Raw genomic sequence first — 19746 nt, 5'->3', positions numbered from 1 at the left:
AATGGAGGTTGGAAGCAAAACTGCGTCCCTAAAACGCCCCGATACCTACAGAGCGGGCATCTTTATTGGCTTTGTGGATGAGATGAAACTTTGACAGATGAAAATGTCGCTCTATCATTTACAGGACAAAATACCACAGTTCCCAACAATACCGCAACATACTGTATACAGCTGTGTTTATGCGCATGGGTGCACGCATGAATACCCACCCACACGACGAACGCACCTGCATATAGACATACGTGCAGGCAAAACTCTTCATATAAACATACATTTACAGCTTACGTCCGTATTTCAAAGCTCACCGCCTGCACGCTCGCGTTCCGGGTTCGCGTTTTGCACCCACACGCCTGTAACACACATGTTTACACGGATACGATCTTTGGACATGGTTTTAAGCGTGCGAGTGAGCCGTATTCAGCAGGCGCGTGGCAGAGGGACAGGCAGCGTGTATGTGAACACCCGCGTGTATTAAACGCACACGGTTTTGTCCGTATAACCTCCATGTGGCACGCGGGACTGAGCGTGTCCGTATTAAACAAACGCTCCGTGCGACGCGTGTGTGTGTGCATATAGAGCCACTATCCGTCGTATCACAATACAGACGCAACCTCTTAGACGAAGGAAAACATCCCGAAGTGCCAGCCTTTCACAAGTCCCATCGCCATGCAAAGGTTAAAATAAAATAGGAGTAATTCAAGCCACTGTTCTACGATCACGACCAAAACGAGCCACGTGAAACGCGACAGCGTGCGGTGCGTTCTTCTCTTTTAGCTACACTTTTTTTGTTTTTTTTCAACGCTCACAACACAAACACCAAACCTCCGACCCCACAGCAGCTCCGCTCCAGGTCCTGCAGCAGAGAGAACCAACCTGCCACCACCAGCCCGGCCGGCCGGTGTCCCAGCATCTCCCTGACTTTGTGCTACGGATCGGGCAACCTGGCTGCCGAAACAAAACGAAAGCAAAAATTCCCATTCCCAAAGTGCTTGGGCAAACTTGCGGGGAAAGCTATAGCAACACCTTACCGTCTGAGTCAGTGGATGAGACATTTCCTTGTGCTGGGTGCCCCATCTGCTTAGTTCATCTGCAAGCTGAGATCTTCTGCTTGTAGACCCAGAAAAAGGGGGGGGCTGCGTGGAAGAGAGAGAAACCTTGCTGCAAGGATCTGAGAGCCAGAGAGAGGAAATCATACAAAATACAGTAGGGGGGTTAGAAAATTCCTGCCTCGGTGACAAGGCATCGGTGCCACCATCCCCCTCGCTCCGTCCCCAGCCAGAGCCGCAGACGTCGCCTCTGCCAGAGCTGCAGCGCAATGTGGCTCGATGGGAGCCTCGCATCTTTCTGCATTGTCTCTCTCCAGTGTAAGCTCATGCAATCTCATTTCATGGGAGAGACATCTGGTTTGATTCAAAGGGAAGAAAGGGGAAGAGGGGAGAAACACGCACTCACACACACACAGCCCAGCCTCGCTGGCGGGGAGCTGGAAAGCTATTTTCAATGCTTGCCTCTGCGCTAAATCGCTCCTCATTTCAATGAGAAAAGCTAACCGAGGGAGCAGGGCTGTCCCATGGCTCTCCCCCAGCATCCCCAGTTTGCAGAGGGGGCTTTGCTGGGGCAGGGAGCCAAGGGCGGGGAGGCTGAGCCCCAGCAGCCCCCCCGAGCCTCACCGCTCCCGCAGCGGGAGCCACCGCAACGCCTTGGGGTGCCAGGGGTTCCCCCTTCTCTTTCCGTGACTCCCGATGCTGCTGGATACACGGGTTCGGCCCTCAAATCCCTGTGATCTTGGTTGGGGGGGATCTTCCCATCACAAGAGTGAAGCCCCCATGTTTGGGGGGGACCCAGCACCTCTTCGAAGGCCGTGTCCCCCTTCGCATGAGCGTGAAGCCGGTGAGCGACCTGTCCATGGGCAGTGGGCTCATCCCTTCAGGACCTGCCCCACCGTTCACCCCACCGACTCTGGTGCCGCTGCCGGTCTATGGCCCAAGCACCTTGAGGTGTCCCTGCCGAGCCACCGCTTCTCCCAAGGGTCCCCGCTATCCCAGTGGATCACCAGGCTCCCAACCCTTGACAGCACCCCTCCCGGGTGGGCAGCGGCAGGTCCCCTCACAGACCCTCCTCGATGGGGTGCGCTGGACAGGTCCCCATGCAGCGCCCCCTCCACCTGTGACCCCTCCATGCCGAGGTGCACGTGGTGGGTCCCCACACAGACCCCTTCCACCCACGGCTCCTCTGTGCCAGAGCAGATGCGCTCCTCCTCCGCTCGCAGCCCCTCCGTGCCCGGCTTATGGACCGTGGGTATCCACACAGCCCCCCCATCGCCCCCTCCACCCATGACACGGCGGGTGCCCCCGCAGCCCCCTCCGCCCATGACACAGCGGGTGCCCCCGCAGCCCCCTCCACCCATGACACGTTGGGTTCCTCTGCATCCTCCTCCACTCATGACATGGTGGGACCCCCTCTGCCCCCTCCACCCTTGGCCTGTGGGTGCCTCCGCAGCCCCCTCCACCCGTGACACAGTGGGTCCCTCTGCATCCCCCTCCACCCATGACACGGTGGGACACCCTCTGCCCCCTCCACCCTTGGCCAGTGGGTGCCCCCTCCGCCCCCTCCACCCTTGGCCAGTGGGTGCCCCCTCTGCCCCCTCCACCCGTGACACGGTGGGTCCCCCTGCAGCCCCCTCCACCCATGACACAGTGGGACCCCACGTAGCTCCCTCCACCCGTGACACGGTGGGTCCCCCCGCAGCCCCCTCCACCCGTGACACAGTGGGTCCCCCCGCAGCCCCCTCCACCCATGACACGGTGGGACCCCCGCAGCCCCCTCCACCCTTGGCCAGTGGGTGCCCCCTCCACCCATGAGACAGCGGGTGCCCCCGCAGCCCCCTCCACCCATGACACAGTGGGTGCCCCCTCCACCCATGACACAGCGGGTGCCCCCGCAGCCCCCTCCACCCATGACACAGTGGGTGCCCCCTCCACCCATGACACAGCGGGTGCCCCCGCAGCCCCCTCCACCCATGACACGGTGGGACCCCCTCCGCCCCCTCCACCCATGGCCAGTGGGTGCCCCCTCCGCCCCCTCCACCCTTGGCCAGCGGGTGCCCCCTCCACCCTTGGCCTGTGGGTGCCCCCTCCGCCCGTGGCCAGCGGGTGCCCCCTCCGCCAATGGCCAGTGGGTGCCCCCTCCACCCTTGGCCAGTGGGTGCCCCCTCCGCCCGTGGCCAGTGGGTGCCCCCTCCGCCAATGGCCAGTGGGTGCCCCCTCCACCCTTGGCCAGTGGGTGCCCCCTCCGCCCGTGGCCAGTGGGTGCCCCCTCTGCCAATGGCCAGTGGGTGCCCCCTCCACCCTTGGTCAGTGGGTGCCCCCTCCGCCAATGGCCAGTGGGTGCCCCCTCCACCCTTGGCCAGTGGGTGCCCCCTCCGCCAATGGCCAGTGGGTGCCCCCTCCACCCTTGGCCAGTGGGTGCCCCCTCCGCCCGTGGCCAGTGGGTGCCCCCTCCGCCAATGGCCAGTGGGTGCCCCCTCCGCCCGTGGCCAGTGGGTGCCCCCTCCACCCTTGGCCAGTGGGTGCCCCCTCCGCCCATGGCCAGTGGGTGCCCCCTCTGCCAATGGCCAGTGGGTGCCCCCTCCACCCGTGGCCAGTGGGTGCCCCCTCTGCCAATGGCCAGTGGGTGCCCCCTCCACCCGTGGCCAGTGGGTGCCCCCTCTGCCAATGGCCAGTGGGTGCCCCCTCCACCCGTGGCCAGTGGGTGCCCCCTCTGCCAATGGCCAGTGGGTGCCCCCTCCACCCTTGGCCAGCGGGTGCCCCCTCCGCCCATGGCCAGTGGGTGCCCCCCCCGCCCGTGGCCAGTGGGTGCCCCCTCCGCCAATGGCCAGTGGGTGCCCCCTCCACCCTTGGCCAGCGGGTGCCCCCTCCGCCCATGGCCAGTGGGTGCCCCCCCCGCCCGTGGCCAGTGGGTGCCCCCTCCGCCAATGGCCAGTGGGTGCCCCCTCCACCCTTGGCCAGTGGGTGCCCCCTCCGCCCGTGGCCAGCGGGTGCCCCCTCTGCCAATGGCCAGCGGGTGCCCCCTCCACCCTTGGCCAGCGGGTGCCCCCTCCGCCCGTGGCCAGTGGGTGCCCCCTCCGCCAATGGCCAGTGGGTGCCCCCTCCACCCTTGGCCAGTGGGTGCCCCCTCCGCCCGTGGCCAGCGGGTGCCCCCTCCGCCCCCCCCGCCCGTGCCGCGGCGGGTCCCCCCGCTCCCCGCGGGCCGCTGCCGGCGGGGGTGTGTGCGCGGCGGCCGGGGACTACATCCCCCAGCAGGCCGCGGGCCGGGGCAGCCTCCCGCTGCGCCCAGCCGCCTTCAAACAAAAGAGTTTTCCCCCCGCGGGGCTCCGCGCCGCCCCGCGCCCCGCCGGCCCTCCGCACACCCCGCCGGCGGCTGGGAGCCGGGGGCGGAGGCGGCGGCGGGGGGACCCCGGCGGGCTGGAAGTGCCTGGGCGAGGAGCTCGGGTTACAGAGAGAAAGGGGCTTGGCCAGGCGGAGGGGAGGTGGGCGGAGGGTCCTTTTCTCTCTCTGTTTCTCTCCCTCTGCCTTTTTTTTTTTCCCTTCTCCCTCCCGAGCTCTTTGTGTCCCCCCCCCCCCCCACTCCCCTCCTCTCGCTCTCACACCCCCCCCTCCCCAACCAACCACCACCACCCAACCCCCTCTCAAGTCTTTGTTAGCCATGCCTAGCCTGGTAGTACCAGGGATAATGGAAAGGAACGGGGGTTTCGGCGATTTAGGCTGTTTCGGTGGGAGCGGCAAAGACAGAGCGCTGCTGGAGGATGACCGGGCGCTGCAGCTCGCCCTGGACCAGCTCTGCCTGCTGGGGCTAGGCGAGCCTTCCTCCTCCTCCTCCTCCTCCGCCGTGGTGCTGGTGGAGGACAGCAACAACAACAACAATAACCCGCCGCCGCCGCCGCCGCAGCAGCCCCCGCCGCCGCCGCCGCCGCCGCAGCAGCAGCCGCCGCCGCCGCCGCCGCCGCCGCCACCGGCCCCGAAGGGCTCCTCGGCGCCCAGCGCCGGGGCGGCGGAGCCCAAGTTGTGCGCGCTCTACAAGGAGGCCGAGCTGCGGCTCAAGAGCAGCTCCAACACCACCGAGTGCGTCCCGGTGCCCAGCTCCGAGCACGTGGCCGAGATCGTGGGCCGGCAAGGTGAGCGCCGGGGCGCGGGTCCCCCGCCCGCTGTCCCGTCCGTGTCCCCGTCCCCCCGGCCGGGTCCCCTTCCCCGGGAAACTTCCCCCGCGGCATCCCCGCGGCCGGGAGGGCTGGGGACCGCCCCGCCAACTTCCCCCGCGCCTCGCCCCTCGCCGCTCCCTCCCTCCCTCCCTCCCATTGTTCGGGGCCGGGGCCGGGCGGGCACCCGCGCCCCGACCGGCTCAGCCCTCCGCGGACAAAGCGGAGGGGGCAGCGCGCCTCCCCCCCGGGCGGAGCGGGGCTCCCGGGGCTGCGGACGGGTCGCTGCTCTTCTGGTGGGGGGGGGGGGGGTGTTTTGGGAGGGGTTGGGGGGGTCTATAGGAATGCCTGCGTGGGCTTGTGCGGCTGGCTGCACCGGAGCCCCGAGCCCGGGGCTCCTCCGGTTCTGCGAAAGAGCTGTTCCTGAACCGCGCTCTCCGCCCTCCTCCTTTGAAAAACAAAAAAAAAATAAAAAAGAGGAGAAAATAAAGCGGGGAGGGGGGTGGGGGGGAGCCGGGCCGGCGGAGCCCGACCCCCGCACCGGGCGCCGTGGGGAGAAAAATCCCCTTTGTTGGGTTCGGTGGAGCGAGGGGGTGTGGCTGTGCCGGGGCTCGCCGGGGCCGGGCGGGCTCGGTGCCGGGCCTAGCCCGGCTCCAAACCACCGATTCATGGAAGTTGAACTCCTTCTGCAAGCATGTGACTGGCGGGGGACCCGTGGAGCGGGCACCCACCCGTCCCGCGTGGGGCCCCACGCACTCCGCCGCCGCCCGGCCCCGCCGCTGACCACGCTCCGCGACAGTGATGCTTTTGTTCTCCTTACGGCTCTGTTCGGAGCGAGGTGGAATGGAGGAGGGCTTTAAAAAAAAAAAAAAATTATATATATATATATATATATATACACACACACCACACCCACTCTTAAGTCACCCCTCGCCCACCCCCAGCGCTCCGGGCTCCCGAGTGTGCGTGTGGGGGCGAGGTGCGCTGCGGGGAGGGCAGCTCCGTGGGCACTGCGGGAGGGTTAAAACACGGCGAGAGAAGTTTTGTGTCGCTTACAGAGGGGAGCAAAAAAAAAAAAAAATAATAATAGTGTGGTTAAGTGGGATTTTTTTTTTTTTTTCCCCTTTCTTTTTTCTTTCTCTAAGCAAGTAACTTGACGCTCTGGAAGTGTGACGGGCAGAGACTGCGGCTCCAAATCCAGATGCTTCCTCTTGGGTTGGGAATGGAAATAACCCAAGTAGGGGGGGGTTGTTGCAGTTTGGGGGGGGGTGTGTGGCTCCTCGGGGCCAGTGCTCCCAGAAGGGGATGCGCGGAGGCTGGGGTGGGCGAGGGGAGACGGGGGGGAGAGGGCTACGAATGGCTAATGGCCGGGCATCCTTCGGCTGGAGCGTGTTACGGGAACAATGGGGCCTCTGGTGCCTCAGCTCTCCCCCAGCAGCGAAGCCAGAGGCCGGTCCCCACGCTGGGATGGAGAGCGGGCAGGAGGGCGGGGGGATGCTGTCCTCCCCCCAAACCCAAGGCGTCTGCAGTGGAGGGAACGGCTCACGCTCTGGCTCTGCCCCCCCCGCCGCCACGCTGGGATCGTGGCCCCTGCACTGGGGAGTTGGGGAAAGAGGGGGGTGAAGGGAGGGCCAAGAAGATCCCCCCCCCGGGCCTGATCCTCCCCGTGATGCTTTTACACCGCCGCGAGCCGAGCGCGGCCAGAAACGGCGGGGCTTTGCACCAACTCTGCGCTGGCGGGTGCAAGGCCGTGGAGAATCAGGCCCCCTTTGTTTAATAAAGTTAGAAAAGAGAGAGGATTCGGCAGGCGGAATCGAGGGGAAACGTTAGACGATGCGGGAGGTGCCCGGGCTATTTTCTTCCTGCATCTCACTGCTGCCCCAAACTCCCGAGAAGGGGGTGTGTTTCGATGCATTCGGTACGCGGCGGCGTGCCCGTTGTGGCCGGAGTGATGGTGAGGAACGCGGAGACCTGGATTTTTTCCACCATTTTTAGCGTGTGTGTGTGTGAGGGCTTTCCCACATCTGGGAAACCGGGAAATGTCAGTGGGCCAGAGCCCCGGCCAGGCGGGCTCGGCAGCGCTCCGTCAGTCAGTGGGTCAGACGGTGTAAGCTGTGCCCCTTTATAGAGGCGGATGGGCCGGATCCTGTGCTGCTGGAAACCAAGATTGCTTCAGCAGAGTCCCCGCAGCCGCAGCTCTTTACTCCAAGCAGAGATTGTGGCCCGCACTTCTTTTTAAAGGCCTATAGGAATGTCTCCTGGGTCTTGTTTTTGTGTGGAAGACCGGATTATGAGGGTCTGCTCTCAGATGGAGCGGGGTGCAGGGCACCCTGGGGGGCCGAATCCTGCGCTCTCACGGATGCCTGACCGGGAATGCCGGGGGGAACCCAGAAACTGCAGATTGTCACCCCCTTGGTAATTCTGCTCGTGGGGCTGATGGTTTTCTAAGAAAATGAGTGTTTTATGGGTACTTGTGAATAGGGGGCTGAACATCTTAGAGAAGAGGGGGAGGGGAAAAAAGTAATAATGAAATAAAAATTATTTCAGGGCTTTAGTTGGTAACAGGGTTGAGCTTTTTCTTTAAATTAATATTTTCTGATCTGACCAACCACACTGTTCCTTCGTATTATTTTAAAATAATACCTACCATCTTTGAAAGTGCACCTTACTGACGTGTATGTGTGTAGGAGGCCTGGATCCGGGCACGGGGGCCCTTTCACATGCGTCTGGCAATGGGATTTCCACCTGCCGTAAGACTGCCCTTTACTCTGCCGGAAGAGTGTAAAGGCACTTGAGTATAAATAAGGCTCAAGCCCTGTATATTTTTATGGGAATGTTTGTAAGCGTGATTTGCGAAGAGGTTTAATTGGGGTGGAGGGGGTGGCTCCACTTGGAACGAGAGATGCTGCAGGAGCTCAGCCCGTGCTCGGCGGCTCCCTGCTTTCCCCGGGAACTGTTAACGTGCCCTCGCGGAGCCAATCGCGTGCCGGAAACCTCGCTCGAGTTGGCGGTGGTGCCGGTTTGTGCGCTGAATTCGAGCAGCGCTTCTTCAGCGGCGCGACCGCTAGCCGGGCGGGACAGGAGACTCACTGGGATGAGATCGTGGACTGCTGAAAGGGGGACTTTGCGGGAACTGGCTGGACAGGCGCTGAGAGCTGCTCCTCCGTTGCGGTGCCCCAGGGTCCGCGGTGGAGAGCTGGGTGGCTGGTGGGATGTGCCAAGGACTGCTTTGCAAATTGGAGTGAAGGAGAGGAAAGTGGAAAAGGAAGGATGAGGGGATAAAGTCACAACAATCCCTTTGACAGACGTTTATGACCTCTTCCACTCTGCCCCTGGCCATGGTTGGCAATGACTTTCCTTCCCTGGCTGGAAGTGGAGCCATGACCTCCATGCATGCCCTCCTGTTGCTGCTAGGGTGAGGAGCAGGGATGTCTCTGCCTGTGTCACGGCTCCTGCAGATCGTTCCCCCCTTCCCTGGGCACGTGGCAAGAGTGTGAACTCCAGCCGTGCCGCGCTTGGGTGGCCGAACCTCCTGGTCTGTGCTGTGGCATGCACGGTGCTCCCTGGTTCTGGAGCCTGTCTGGGCCTGCGTGATGCATTGGGGTGCTTGGTGGCTCTCGTATTTCACCTGCCGACTCTTGTGGTGGGCATCTTCCCTGCAACACCCTTTCCGGGACTGCGTGTGTTCTCAGGGCTACGCAGATAAATTTGCCAGGCTGTAAAGACAAAGCACTGAAGTGGGTCGCAGGTGATTTTTGAGGAGATGGTGGGGCACCAAGGGAGTTGCAATGGAGAAGGTTGTTGCAACCCAAGGGTGTGGGTTGAGGTGGGAGAGATGCTGGGAAGAGTGGAGAGTGTCTAAAGGTGTCGTGCTTTGGCCGTTCAGACTGTGAACTTAGAAAGGGGCAGAAATCCTCAGCCACCCAGAAGTCCACGTTCTTCCCTAGAAGTCGCCCGACGCAGGCGTAGCTCAGCCTGACGAAGACGCGTATCTGCCTTTTCTGCCAGTGCTCCCACTGACAGACTGGGATGCTGTCAGTGGAGCCAGGGAAGAGGCTGCTGGATGCTAAGCGGGGCACATTTAAGGCTGGATCATGTAGTTAGGGAGACATGGTCATGGTTCTTTGTGTGCCCGGTGTGTGCAGGCGTGGGGAGAAGGTGGTGGGTCAGTTTGGCTTCCTGCTGCGTGGAGCAGAAGAGTGCAAGCCGCCCGCTCCCAGCAGGTACCTTCTCTCTAAGAGTGTTTTTGCTCTCATCATCAATAGTAGCATCCATTGTCACCTGTACCCAGAGACACCCTTTGATGAAGCATCTCCAGCCTGCTCTAACTAGCCTGTTGTCAACAGGAATGAGATTATGTGAGAGAGGAGCTTAACATAAATTGCTCTTTCTTGGCAAGGGGAAGTCAAATAACAAGAGGCCCCACTAACCCCAGGTGATTGGGCTCTTTGTGTAGCTCCAAACATGCTCTAACGCTTTCAGCATTTAAAAATAGTCTAAGGAAGCCTTTTTCATTGAGGAAGTCTGATGATTGCAGCTCCCCCACCCACCATGTGGAGGTGGATGTACAGCATCCAAGAAGCAGCGAGGGGGTCAGATCCTCTTGTCTGCTTGCTTCGCCTAAATCTTGGAGCTAAAGCCTCCCGGTCTGGTGGGGCCTGAAAACCAACCTCTTTACGCCGCTCTGGCAGCTTGAGATGGGCCTTGAAGGGAGAGAGAAATTGCAGTCGGTGTCAGATTGTTATAAAGTGTTAATGAGAATCCATCTGAATTTACACCAGGGAAAAGTGCAGAACGGGATCGACTTTGTGCGGCTTGAACTAGAGGTGGGAGGAGAAAATGGGTCTGGGAGAGAGACAAAGGGAATTTTCTAGGGAGACACGCACGCTCCGCGCATCGGATCCGGCTGCTGGATGCCGCGCTGACCGAGTGAACCGCGCCGCAGCGCAGCCGGCCGGAATCTAGGGCAGTGGGAAAGCGTGCTGGCGTTGGGTGGGGGCCCCCGCCCCCCTGTTCCTGCCTTTGTCTGGCAGCCCCCTCCTCCTGCGTCCCCCTCCCCGCCGGCTCGCCTTGCCCCGCTTTCCCCCCTGCGCGCCATCCGGCTCCGAGCGTGTGCAGGATTGTGCCATGCAGGGGGCCGCGGTCACACCCACCCCGATGTGATGCATTGCTGGCGGAGAGTGGCTGCTCGAGGCCGGGGGCTTCCAGCCCGAGTTCCCAACTTTCCTCCGCCGCACAACAAGGCGGCGATTGTCTGTGGCATCTGGGTTGTTGCTTTTGGGTCGCGTTGCTTTTTCTTTTTTTTTTTTTTTTTTTCTCCTTTTTTTGTTGTTTTTTATAAACAACTTTCATCGCTACGTGAAACGGCTTAAAATCGCTGCACTGAAATGAGGTGGTTGCTTATTTTCGTGGCGTGGTGGTGTGTTGGGGTTTGGGTTTTTTTTTCCCTTCTTGTAAACACAACTTGCATCATCAGTACAATAAAACCTCAATGCAAAGGGATTTAGTTGTTTGTTTGTGGTCCTTTTGTGTGCATTTGTGTTTTTTGACATCACTTTCATCAGATTTTCAATGCAGCAAAATCTTACCCCACAGATATTCAGGAGGGTTTATTTGTGATGTTCTTTGTGTGCTTGTCTTTTAACATGGCTTTCATCTTAAATGGGAAGAGAATGCCCCACCTTACCAGAGATATTTGAGGGTTGTTTATATTATGGTCCTCTTTAATTTTATGACTATAACAGAAAAAAAGACCAGGTCCTAATTTGCCCTTAGGCTCTCTTACAGCGCACCGGCAATGTCAAAATGTCCTAAGTGGGGTATTTACAGGTGTAATTTATACCAGTGCAGTGTAAAGGTGCCTTAGTATAAATGAGAAGAGGGCTGAAAAATCTTTTGTCTGTAGAGATAATTTTGTATCTGATGAAAACAAGAAATGTAAGGACCTGGAGTGACTTGTGCGGTGTGTTTTTAAAAAAAAAACCACACAAAAAACCCCCAGCCAAACAAAAAACCCCACCTCGGGGCTGGATCCTTAGTTGTTTGCTGTGAGCTGGTACAGCACCTCTGATGCTTTCGGGTGAAGCCCACACTTCTGGGCGTAACCTGGCACACGCTGGAGGTGCGCCAGTTTGTGCCGGGTAAGACCCTCTAGACAGCATCAGTAGCAGTATGTACCTGCGCAGGATCTGGCCTTCTAGCAGCGGTAAGGAGAAGGTCGTCAGTGGGTTTAACTCTGAATTTACACTGAAGTAAAATATCCGATGGAACTACTCCATAGGCATGGCTGCATTTTCCATTGCGCTGTCCTTCTGCTGGCATTTACGCCGTGCACGGTGCGGTGGGCACATCCAGCGCACATCCGTCCCGTGCGCTGCTCCAGCCTTTTCCTGCTGCCGGAGCAATGCAGGGGAGCCTCGGTGCAAACCACGGTGAGGTCCCACGGAAGTACGTTGGTTTTACGCCACTCTGAGTGAGAAAAGGTTTGGGATGGGTTCGTGCAAAGTAAACGGCAGTCAGATGGGATGCATCCTACAGCCTTGGTGCCCCCGTGAGCAACGGCGTTGGCTGGTCAGGTGGACCAAGCTCTTGAAGCCTTCTCTGTTAGTTTTGATGGATTTGTTCACCCCTGATGCAGGGGTGAGCGGAGAGGAGAATGTGGCCATGCATCCGCATCTCCCCCTGATTCCCCACCCCTCCCCGGTTTGGCAATGTCTAGACTCGACTTATTTATTTGTTTCTGGCCAGAGCTAGCTGCTCTGCGGATTCATTCCAGTTAGATAGCTGGTCTGGGTGCCGGAGGCTGGACAGTCCTCAAGGGTTTGTTCCTGTATGTTAACATTCGTGGCTTGCTAGAGTAATTTGCAAACACGTTTACTTTGAGTCAGTTGGCAATCAGTTAACTGAAGTTAAAAAGAAAAAGGGGTGGGGGGAGGAAATAATCATACAAGCCTCCTTTGCAAAATGCTTTGGGATCTGTGTTATTGGCAAAAACCAGAATAATAGAAGCTAGGTAGTGGAAACACAACAAGAAAGGGCTTAATTCTCTCTCTGATATAAAAATCTAACTGGCAGGAGTCTGCCAGGGATCAATTAGCTGATGTCTGCACACTGCCTTAAAGAGTAGAACACTACAGCAAAGTTATATATTATTATAGTTTCTACAGGTCCTTTCCTCCTCTTACTTGTACGTTTTTAACACCACCTACTAAGCAGTTCTCTCCCCTTTTAATAATCCACCGAGTAAAGCGGTTTGTTGCATGTTGTTTTCAAATTCCAGTTCAGCACGAAGAAAGCCTTTCATTAAAAAAAAAAACCCAAAACCAAACCTACAGGACAAATTTCATTTGAAAAAAGCACATAGGACCGTGCTACTCATCCGGCCAGGATATAAAGGGCCACATCCTGATCTGGCTGTGCTCTGTCAGAAACGGAGCGATGTCAAAGGCGGCTCAGCCCCTATTTAGTTGTGGGAAGCAAGGTCAGGGTTGGGGTCGAGATGGGCTGGGAGCCTTGGCACTAAGGGGGCAAATCAGATTTAAGGCCAGCCTGATGTTAGCTGATGTAAATCAGTGCAGCTCTCTTGGAAGTTGGTGGAGTTATCTGGATTTATGCTGCTGGTGGCTTCGCCTGTTGTCTGTGCCAATTTAGAGCTGCTAGAGAGATCTGGGCCACTGAACCTGCTGGGCTGCTGGTCTTGATGGAGTTGGTCTGATTTCCTGTGGGGTTATTTTCTCCAGTTTTTAAGCACAGGATCCCCCATCTGTCTTGTCTCTGCAAAGCTGGCTTTCCTGTCTGCAGGCCTGCACGGAGACCCTCCCTCCTCCTCCCCCTGCTTCTCACACCATCGACTGCACCATGCGTCCTTTTGTCCGTTTCTAGATCCTCCCTCCCCCTCTCGCCGTGCTCTCTCCTTGCCCATCTCCCTTTTGTCGTTTTGGGGTGTCTCTCCTTTGCCTCCACACCCCTAATTCTCCTCCTCCCTCGGAGGGATCACAGCGTGCCTCTCCCTCAATTTCCATCACCTTTCCTCCATCCCTAACGCCCTCCCACCCTCTCCAGCTCGTGGAACTCGCTTACGTTTGCCCTCATTCATGTGTATTCCTTGCCACCGTTTCCTTCCATCTGTCCCCAGCATGGAGCCCCCGTCCTTTGTCACTGCTCTGCTTGCCTGACCCTCCGTGTCACCTCCTTGATTGTTTCCTGTCACGCTGGGCTCAGATCCCTCTCCCCCCACACGCAGTCATTGTCCCGTGGCTTAGAAAAACGCCGAACCCAAGCCCAGCCCTGACAGACGCCTACCTGAGGTCCTTTGGCAAACGAGAGCAAGCCTTGCGCTCCTGGGAGGCGGAACGTGGGTCACTGAGGAATTCAGCAAACGCTACTTCAGTCTGGGGTGATGCACGGGAGTCATTTTCAGCGCGGATGCTTGCCGCTAACACCCCCTTTCTTTCCATGCGACGCTCCGGTGATATCCCTGGGGAAATGGTGGCATCTCGGTTAATCTTCCTAAGATGGAATCTCCATCTTTGGAGCGAGCCGCATAGGAGCGGAGCAGGGAAATGTCTGCCAGGGATGGGTCAGGGAGAGCTGAGCCTGCCCTGGGGCTGCGGGAGGGCATAGGTGACCCCTTACAGTTTTATCCTGCTCTCCACGGGCTCCTCGGGATGAACCTTTATGCCGTGATTTTGTCTGCGTGGTTTTATTCTACAGTTGTGTCGTGCCTAGCACCGTAAAGTCCTGTTCTTTGAGTTTCCTAAGTGCTAGTAATACAACACTGTAGATGACCGTCGGTTCACATCAACTGTTCGGAAACTTTGCTAAACAAAGCATTGCAAATATACTTCAGGGTGCAAACTCAGTGGGGAGTAACATGTGAGCTACATCGGACTTGGCAGGGGGTGGATTTGGTTTGGATTTTGGGGATTTGCCCAGTTCCTTCTCTGGGTCAGATCTAGCATTTCCATTCCCCAGGAACGTGAAATTAGTGGCTTAGAGATGGGTTTAATGCAGCAGCATCGCAATGCTAAGTATTACAGGAAGTTTTGCAGTAACGCAGAGCAAGAGACAGCTATTCTTCCCATTCCACAAATGGGGGACTGAGGCTCAGAGAGCCGAAGTAGCTCTGAGGAGTTAAAAGTCACATTGGGAGTCGACAGCAAAGTCAGGATTTACCGGCACGTGTCCTACACCAATGCCAAGACCCTCTGACAGGCGGTGGGGTTTCAAAGCTATGCCGAGAGGTTTCGTGTTCGCGCAGTCTCCTGCAGTTTGACGAGGCTGCACCCCGGTGCCCATGCGATGTTGCGAGATGCGAGTGTGACCTGTCAGGCTGAGCATGCTTTGTGCAGCTGTAACTATTGGTTGTACCGTGTGCGGCGCCTGCCACCGCTGCGAGCGCGGGGAATTATTCTTGTCAGCTGTAGTGGCACGAGGCTCTGTTTTTATCACTAAAGGTGCGGGGTTCGATTCTTGCTAATGATGGTACGTGGTGGTGGGGTCGTTACGTTCCTGTAAACACCCCGATGTCACAAGTCTGTGTCTCATGAGATGAGCTGCAGATAAGTGGCAGCACTAAGTGAGTGGCAGCCCTGAACTCCCAGCTGGGAGAGATGTTGGTATTTATTAGGATCTGTGTAAATGATAACGTTCCAGCCCACGAGCTGAGGAATCTTAATTTCTTGGTTGCAGAAGCATCGCTTGCAGGTCATCTTGTGTAAAAGTATGATGTCATTGTAGTACGTTGAGGAGAACTTGCTGGTGTCAGATGGTCAGAGGAGAGGACAAGAGTTGGGCTCCTTTTGGGGAGAGAAGATGGGGTGCGGAGGACGTAGGGGATCTCACAGAGGTTTCAGTGCCGTATCCTGATCCCCTTGTTCCATGAGCCCTGAGGCAGACACCTTAATCCTTGGGAAACCGGGGCACAATGCTCACCTTACTCATCTGCACTAGTGGAGATGCAGTGCCCTGGAGAATCACATTTTTTAATTTTTCTTGGAGACCTGAGCTTAGAGCAAACCTCCCCGCAGAGGAAGCCCCAGTCTGCATGGGAACTTGGTGCCAGGCTTTGAAAATGCCTTCAGGCACCGAGTAAGGCTTTTGGAGAGAGGGGTCAGAGGGACAGCAGCAGGGAGGGTTTCCAGAAGTAGTTTAGAAAACTGTGCCACATCTGTAAAAATCCTTAGTTGCTTGATGGCATCCTAGTGTCGTCGAGGAACCTGGAGTCACACAGCTGGCTCTAAACCCCTCTCAAAAACTATTTGGAAGCCAAAACACACTGAAAGTCTCTTGCCTTTTTTGGAAAAGCAGAAAGATGTTTTCTGAGCTGTAAGGAGCAGGGGGAATAGGCTTGGTGGGCTCCAGGAGGTGGATACTGATAGACAAAAACACTGGCATGGCAAGTGACCTCAGGAAAGGGTCCGAGCGCCCGGACCGCAGTGGTGGCGAGGCCTGCGGCCATCGGTGTTGGATACACCCGATGGAGAGTCAAGGGCAAAACACAGCCCTCAGCTGGATGGCCTCCCCTCCCCGGGCAGCCACCGCCGTACCCTCGCTGCGGCTCCGGCTGAGCGCCGGGAGCAGGGGTCTGCGCATAGCCTGCGGTGGGGCTCTACGTGGACGCGGAGGGCAGCCCTGCCCCATTTCTTGCTGGTTTGACCCCAAAGCGAATACTGGCATCCTGCTACCCCCGGCCTTCTGGCGGTGCCGACGTTTGGGGTCCCACCGTACCTGAGGTGGGGAGCCCAAATTGCTGCATCTCTGCTACCCTCTCCTGAACTTGGCCCCCCAAAAGTGACCCCGGTCACCCCGGATTCACCCCAAAAGCCCCACAGTAGGACAGAAGTCCCCGGGGAGGGCTCTGCCCTCTTGAGTTATGGCAGACGTCTCACTCTTCGTGCTCCCTGTGAGCTGGCGCGGGGTGGTGAAGAGGCTCTACGTCGGCCATGCCTGGCCGTGGGCTCAGTGTCCCCCGGCTTTCTCCTGTCACCTGCAGCCTCTCTCGCGGCCCCGTGTGTCAGCCGAATCCTTCCTGTCCCGAGAGCCACTGTGCCGAGAGAGGAGCCAAGGCGGCCATCTTCTCTGAGGGGCAACATGGCGGGGCCCGGGCCTGAGCGGGGACAGGCTTCCTCACAGGGACCGCTGGCCCGTGGGGAGGGCTTGAATCCGCCCCCCCGGCTCCCTGGTGCTTGGGGGTGCGCGAAAGGGAGATCTCTGAGGGGCGATTGCTGAGGAGTGGCTGATTCCTGAGGGGAGGCGGCTGAGGGGGATGGTGTGGTGAGGGGCAGCGCACAAAATGGCGACAGGCACCTGAGGATGAGGGAGCGGGGAGCTCCTGAGGGACGAGCTCTCTGGGGATAGTGAGGGGGAAACCTTCCTCTGGCATTTCTCCTGTCAGGGTTAGGGGGCAAAGGGCCTTTCCCTCGTTTTAGGTCCCCGGGCAGCGGCTGCTGCGTGGTGCAGGGCCTGCTGAAAAGATGGCAGCTCAGCCTGGTTTCCTGAGGAGAGGGGAGGGCGGCGGGACAGCCTCTCTAACCTCCCTGCCTTGTTTTCTCTCTCTTCCCCAAGGCTGCAAGATCAAAGCCCTGCGGGCAAAGACCAACACCTACATCAAGACACCGGTGCGGGGCGAGGAGCCGGTCTTCATGGTGACGGGACGGCGGGAGGACGTGGCCATGGCCCGGCGGGAGATCATCTCCGCTGCCGAGCACTTCTCCATGATCAGGGCCTCCCGCAACAAGGCTGGCACCACTTTTGGCAGCGCTCCCACCTTGCCGGGGCAAGTCACCATCCGGGTGCGCGTGCCCTACCGCGTGGTGGGCTTGGTGGTGGGCCCCAAAGGAGCCACCATCAAGCGGATCCAGCAGCAGACCAACACCTACATCATCACGCCCAGCCGGGACCGGGACCCCGTCTTTGAAATCACCGGCGCGCCGGGCAATGTCGAGCGTGCCCGGGAGGAGATCGAGACCCACATCGCGGTGAGGACGGGCAAGATCCTGGAGTACAACAACGAGAACGACTTCCTCTCCAGCAGCCCTGACTCCGGCATGGAGAACCGCTACTCGGAGGCCTGGCGGGTCCATACGCCGGCGCCGGGCTGCAAGCCCCTCTCCACCTTCCGGCAGAACAGCCTGGGGTGCATCGGCGACTGCTCCGTCGACCCCGTCTACGAGACCCCGCGGCTGAATGACCAAAACGACTTCAATTACGGTTACCTCTTCCCCAACTATGGTGTGAACAAGCAAGATCTGTATTACGGGGTGCCGGAGTCGGGTGCCCCGATGTGGGCTGGGCAGGAGAACACCAACCCCGTCTCGGTGCTCTTCTCGAAGCAGCAGCGGTCCAGCAGTACCGGCGCCATCCACCCAAATTCACATCGCTCCCCGTCCTCCTCCATCCAAGAGCCCAATCTCTCCGGTCTCCCCAGGCGGTCGCAGGGGGAACCGCTCCAAGGGTTTTCCAAGCTGGGGACGACTACCGCTGCCCGGACGTCTGTCTCCAGCAGCCGCGAGTGCATGGTGTGTTTCGAAAGCGAAGTTACGGCAGCTCTGGTGCCGTGCGGCCACAACCTCTTCTGCATGGAGTGTGCTGTGAGGATCTGTGAGAGGACTGATCCAGAGTGCCCGGTTTGCCACGCTGCAGCCACTCAGGCCATTAGAATATTTTCCTAAAGAGACAGAGCAGGGCATTGGGGTGGGGGGGTGGGGGTAGGAAGGGAGCGTGGGGGGGTCCAGGAAAGACAAATGATGATGATGATAATAATAATAATAATAATGATAATGATAATAATAATAATAATAATGACATCTGAAGAACAAACGAATGAATGAAAGAATAAATTAATTTAAAGAAGAAGAAGAAGAAAAAAAAGAAATTATTTTACAAGCAATGTATGTTATTTTTTAAAAAAAAAAGTGAATAATAAAATTAAAATGAATAGCAAAGCCAGAAATTTTGAAGGGCGAACGATGCTCCAGCCTGCAATGTCTTTTTTAAAACAAGTACTCTGAACGCACACTCGGATCTCGCAAGCAAAGCGGTTTAGTTCAGTTTTTTTTGGTGGTGAGATTGGGACTTCTCTGCATTGACCAAGCCAGGCCATCTCGATCGGACGGGGAAGGGAGCAGGGACGTGGGGAGGGCCCTGCCAGCCTTTCCTCTCCAGCCACGTTCAATCTGCATCTTGGTCTGAAGCCCCTACTCTCCTCCCCCCCAGGGATGTCAGCCCAACTGGGAGCTCAGAAAGAAACAAATAGAAAGAAAGGAAAACGGATGACGGGGATTTAGAAAAACAAAAAAGAAACCATCAACCTCTGGGAACCTGTTAGAACGAGGGCACAACTGTATTACCTCAAAGATTTAAACAAAAAAAAAAACCACAGCAGCTAAAGAACTTTTATTGTTTTCCTTTTTTTCTAAAAAAAACCAAACAAAAAACGACAAAAAAAAAGAAAATCAAAAATAGAAGATGAAGAAATAAAAGTGACGCCGGTGAAACTGAAGAAGGTTTGGAAGAACCTATTGGAATCACACTGGGCGATTAGCATTTATTTTATTATTCTGAGCCACCGTGGAGTCTGGAACTTTGTTCTTTTTTCCTTATCCGAGCAGGGATTTGTTCATCAGACGAATCAGGAGTCACTAACAGGGTATTTCAAAAGCAGTCCCGAGTTCCCATCCATGGGGGGAGTGTATCGACTTCCGCGTTTCCGTAGTTCACTCTTCATCCTTTTTTCCAAGTGATGCCAGCTGCAGCTACACACAACACGCATGCGCACGCGCACACACACGCACACACATAACATTGTGCTTTTCTTTTCTTAAAAAATATATATATCGCACCAAAACCTAAGAAAGACGATCATGCAATACAGGCAATGAGCCCATACGAAACCAACATGCATCCCAACAGAAAGCAAAAAAAAAAAAACCCCGAGTTTATATATATAATTTTGTTGTCGTCGTTTTTAAACTGGACCAAAACTTTTGTTACCCAAAACCGAGTGGGGGAAAAGAAAGAAGAAAAAGTATTTCTTTATGGACCAAAACCTCTTCAGCTGTCCTTTACCTGGATCTTCCTGAGGTTGGCCACTTTTATATATTATATTTTTTTCAGAACGAAGCAAAACAAAAAAAAAATTGCCTTGTTGAACATCCTTTAATCATTTCAAGACTCCTGGTTTTGTTAAATCAGATACTTTTTAAACCATTGGGAAGTGGGAGAGGATGGGCTTCGAATCTGGCTTCTGTGCCAATGCACACAAGATGCAAGCCAGCGTCTTAACATCGTCGGGTTTGTTCAACCAGTCTCTGGATGCCAAAATGCTGTGATGGTAAAGATGTGTGTTGGATTAACCTATCAAGTACCGGTATACCTATCTATAAATATATGTGTATATATATATATGGGCACTTAACTCATCAAGCACCTATATATATATATATGTGTATATAAAATTATATATATATAATTTTTCTCCCACCACCACCGCTTCCCCGTTTCCCACCCCTCGACTTCTGCTCACAGATCCTGGACCCTGATTTAGAACTGAA

At 57.0% G+C, this 19746-nt stretch overlaps 1 protein-coding gene across 1 annotated transcript; it reads left to right on the top strand.

Annotated features, from left to right (window-relative positions):
• The first annotated feature begins 4704 nt into the window (after positions 1-4704).
• Positions 4705-17865, top strand: MEX3A (mex-3 RNA binding family member A). Its single transcript, XM_059832268.1, has 2 exons — positions 4705-5173; positions 16760-17865. The coding sequence occupies exons 1-2, from the start codon at positions 4705-4707 to the stop codon at positions 17863-17865; spliced, it is 1575 nt and encodes a 524-aa protein (XP_059688251.1).
• The last annotated feature ends 1881 nt before the right edge of the window (positions 17866-19746 follow it).

This window comes from Gavia stellata, chromosome 33 (assembly GCF_030936135.1).
Source record: "Gavia stellata isolate bGavSte3 chromosome 33, bGavSte3.hap2, whole genome shotgun sequence".
NCBI lineage: Eukaryota > Metazoa > Chordata > Aves > Gaviiformes > Gaviidae > Gavia > Gavia stellata.
This window is presented reverse-complemented; position numbering and strand designations above follow the sequence as displayed.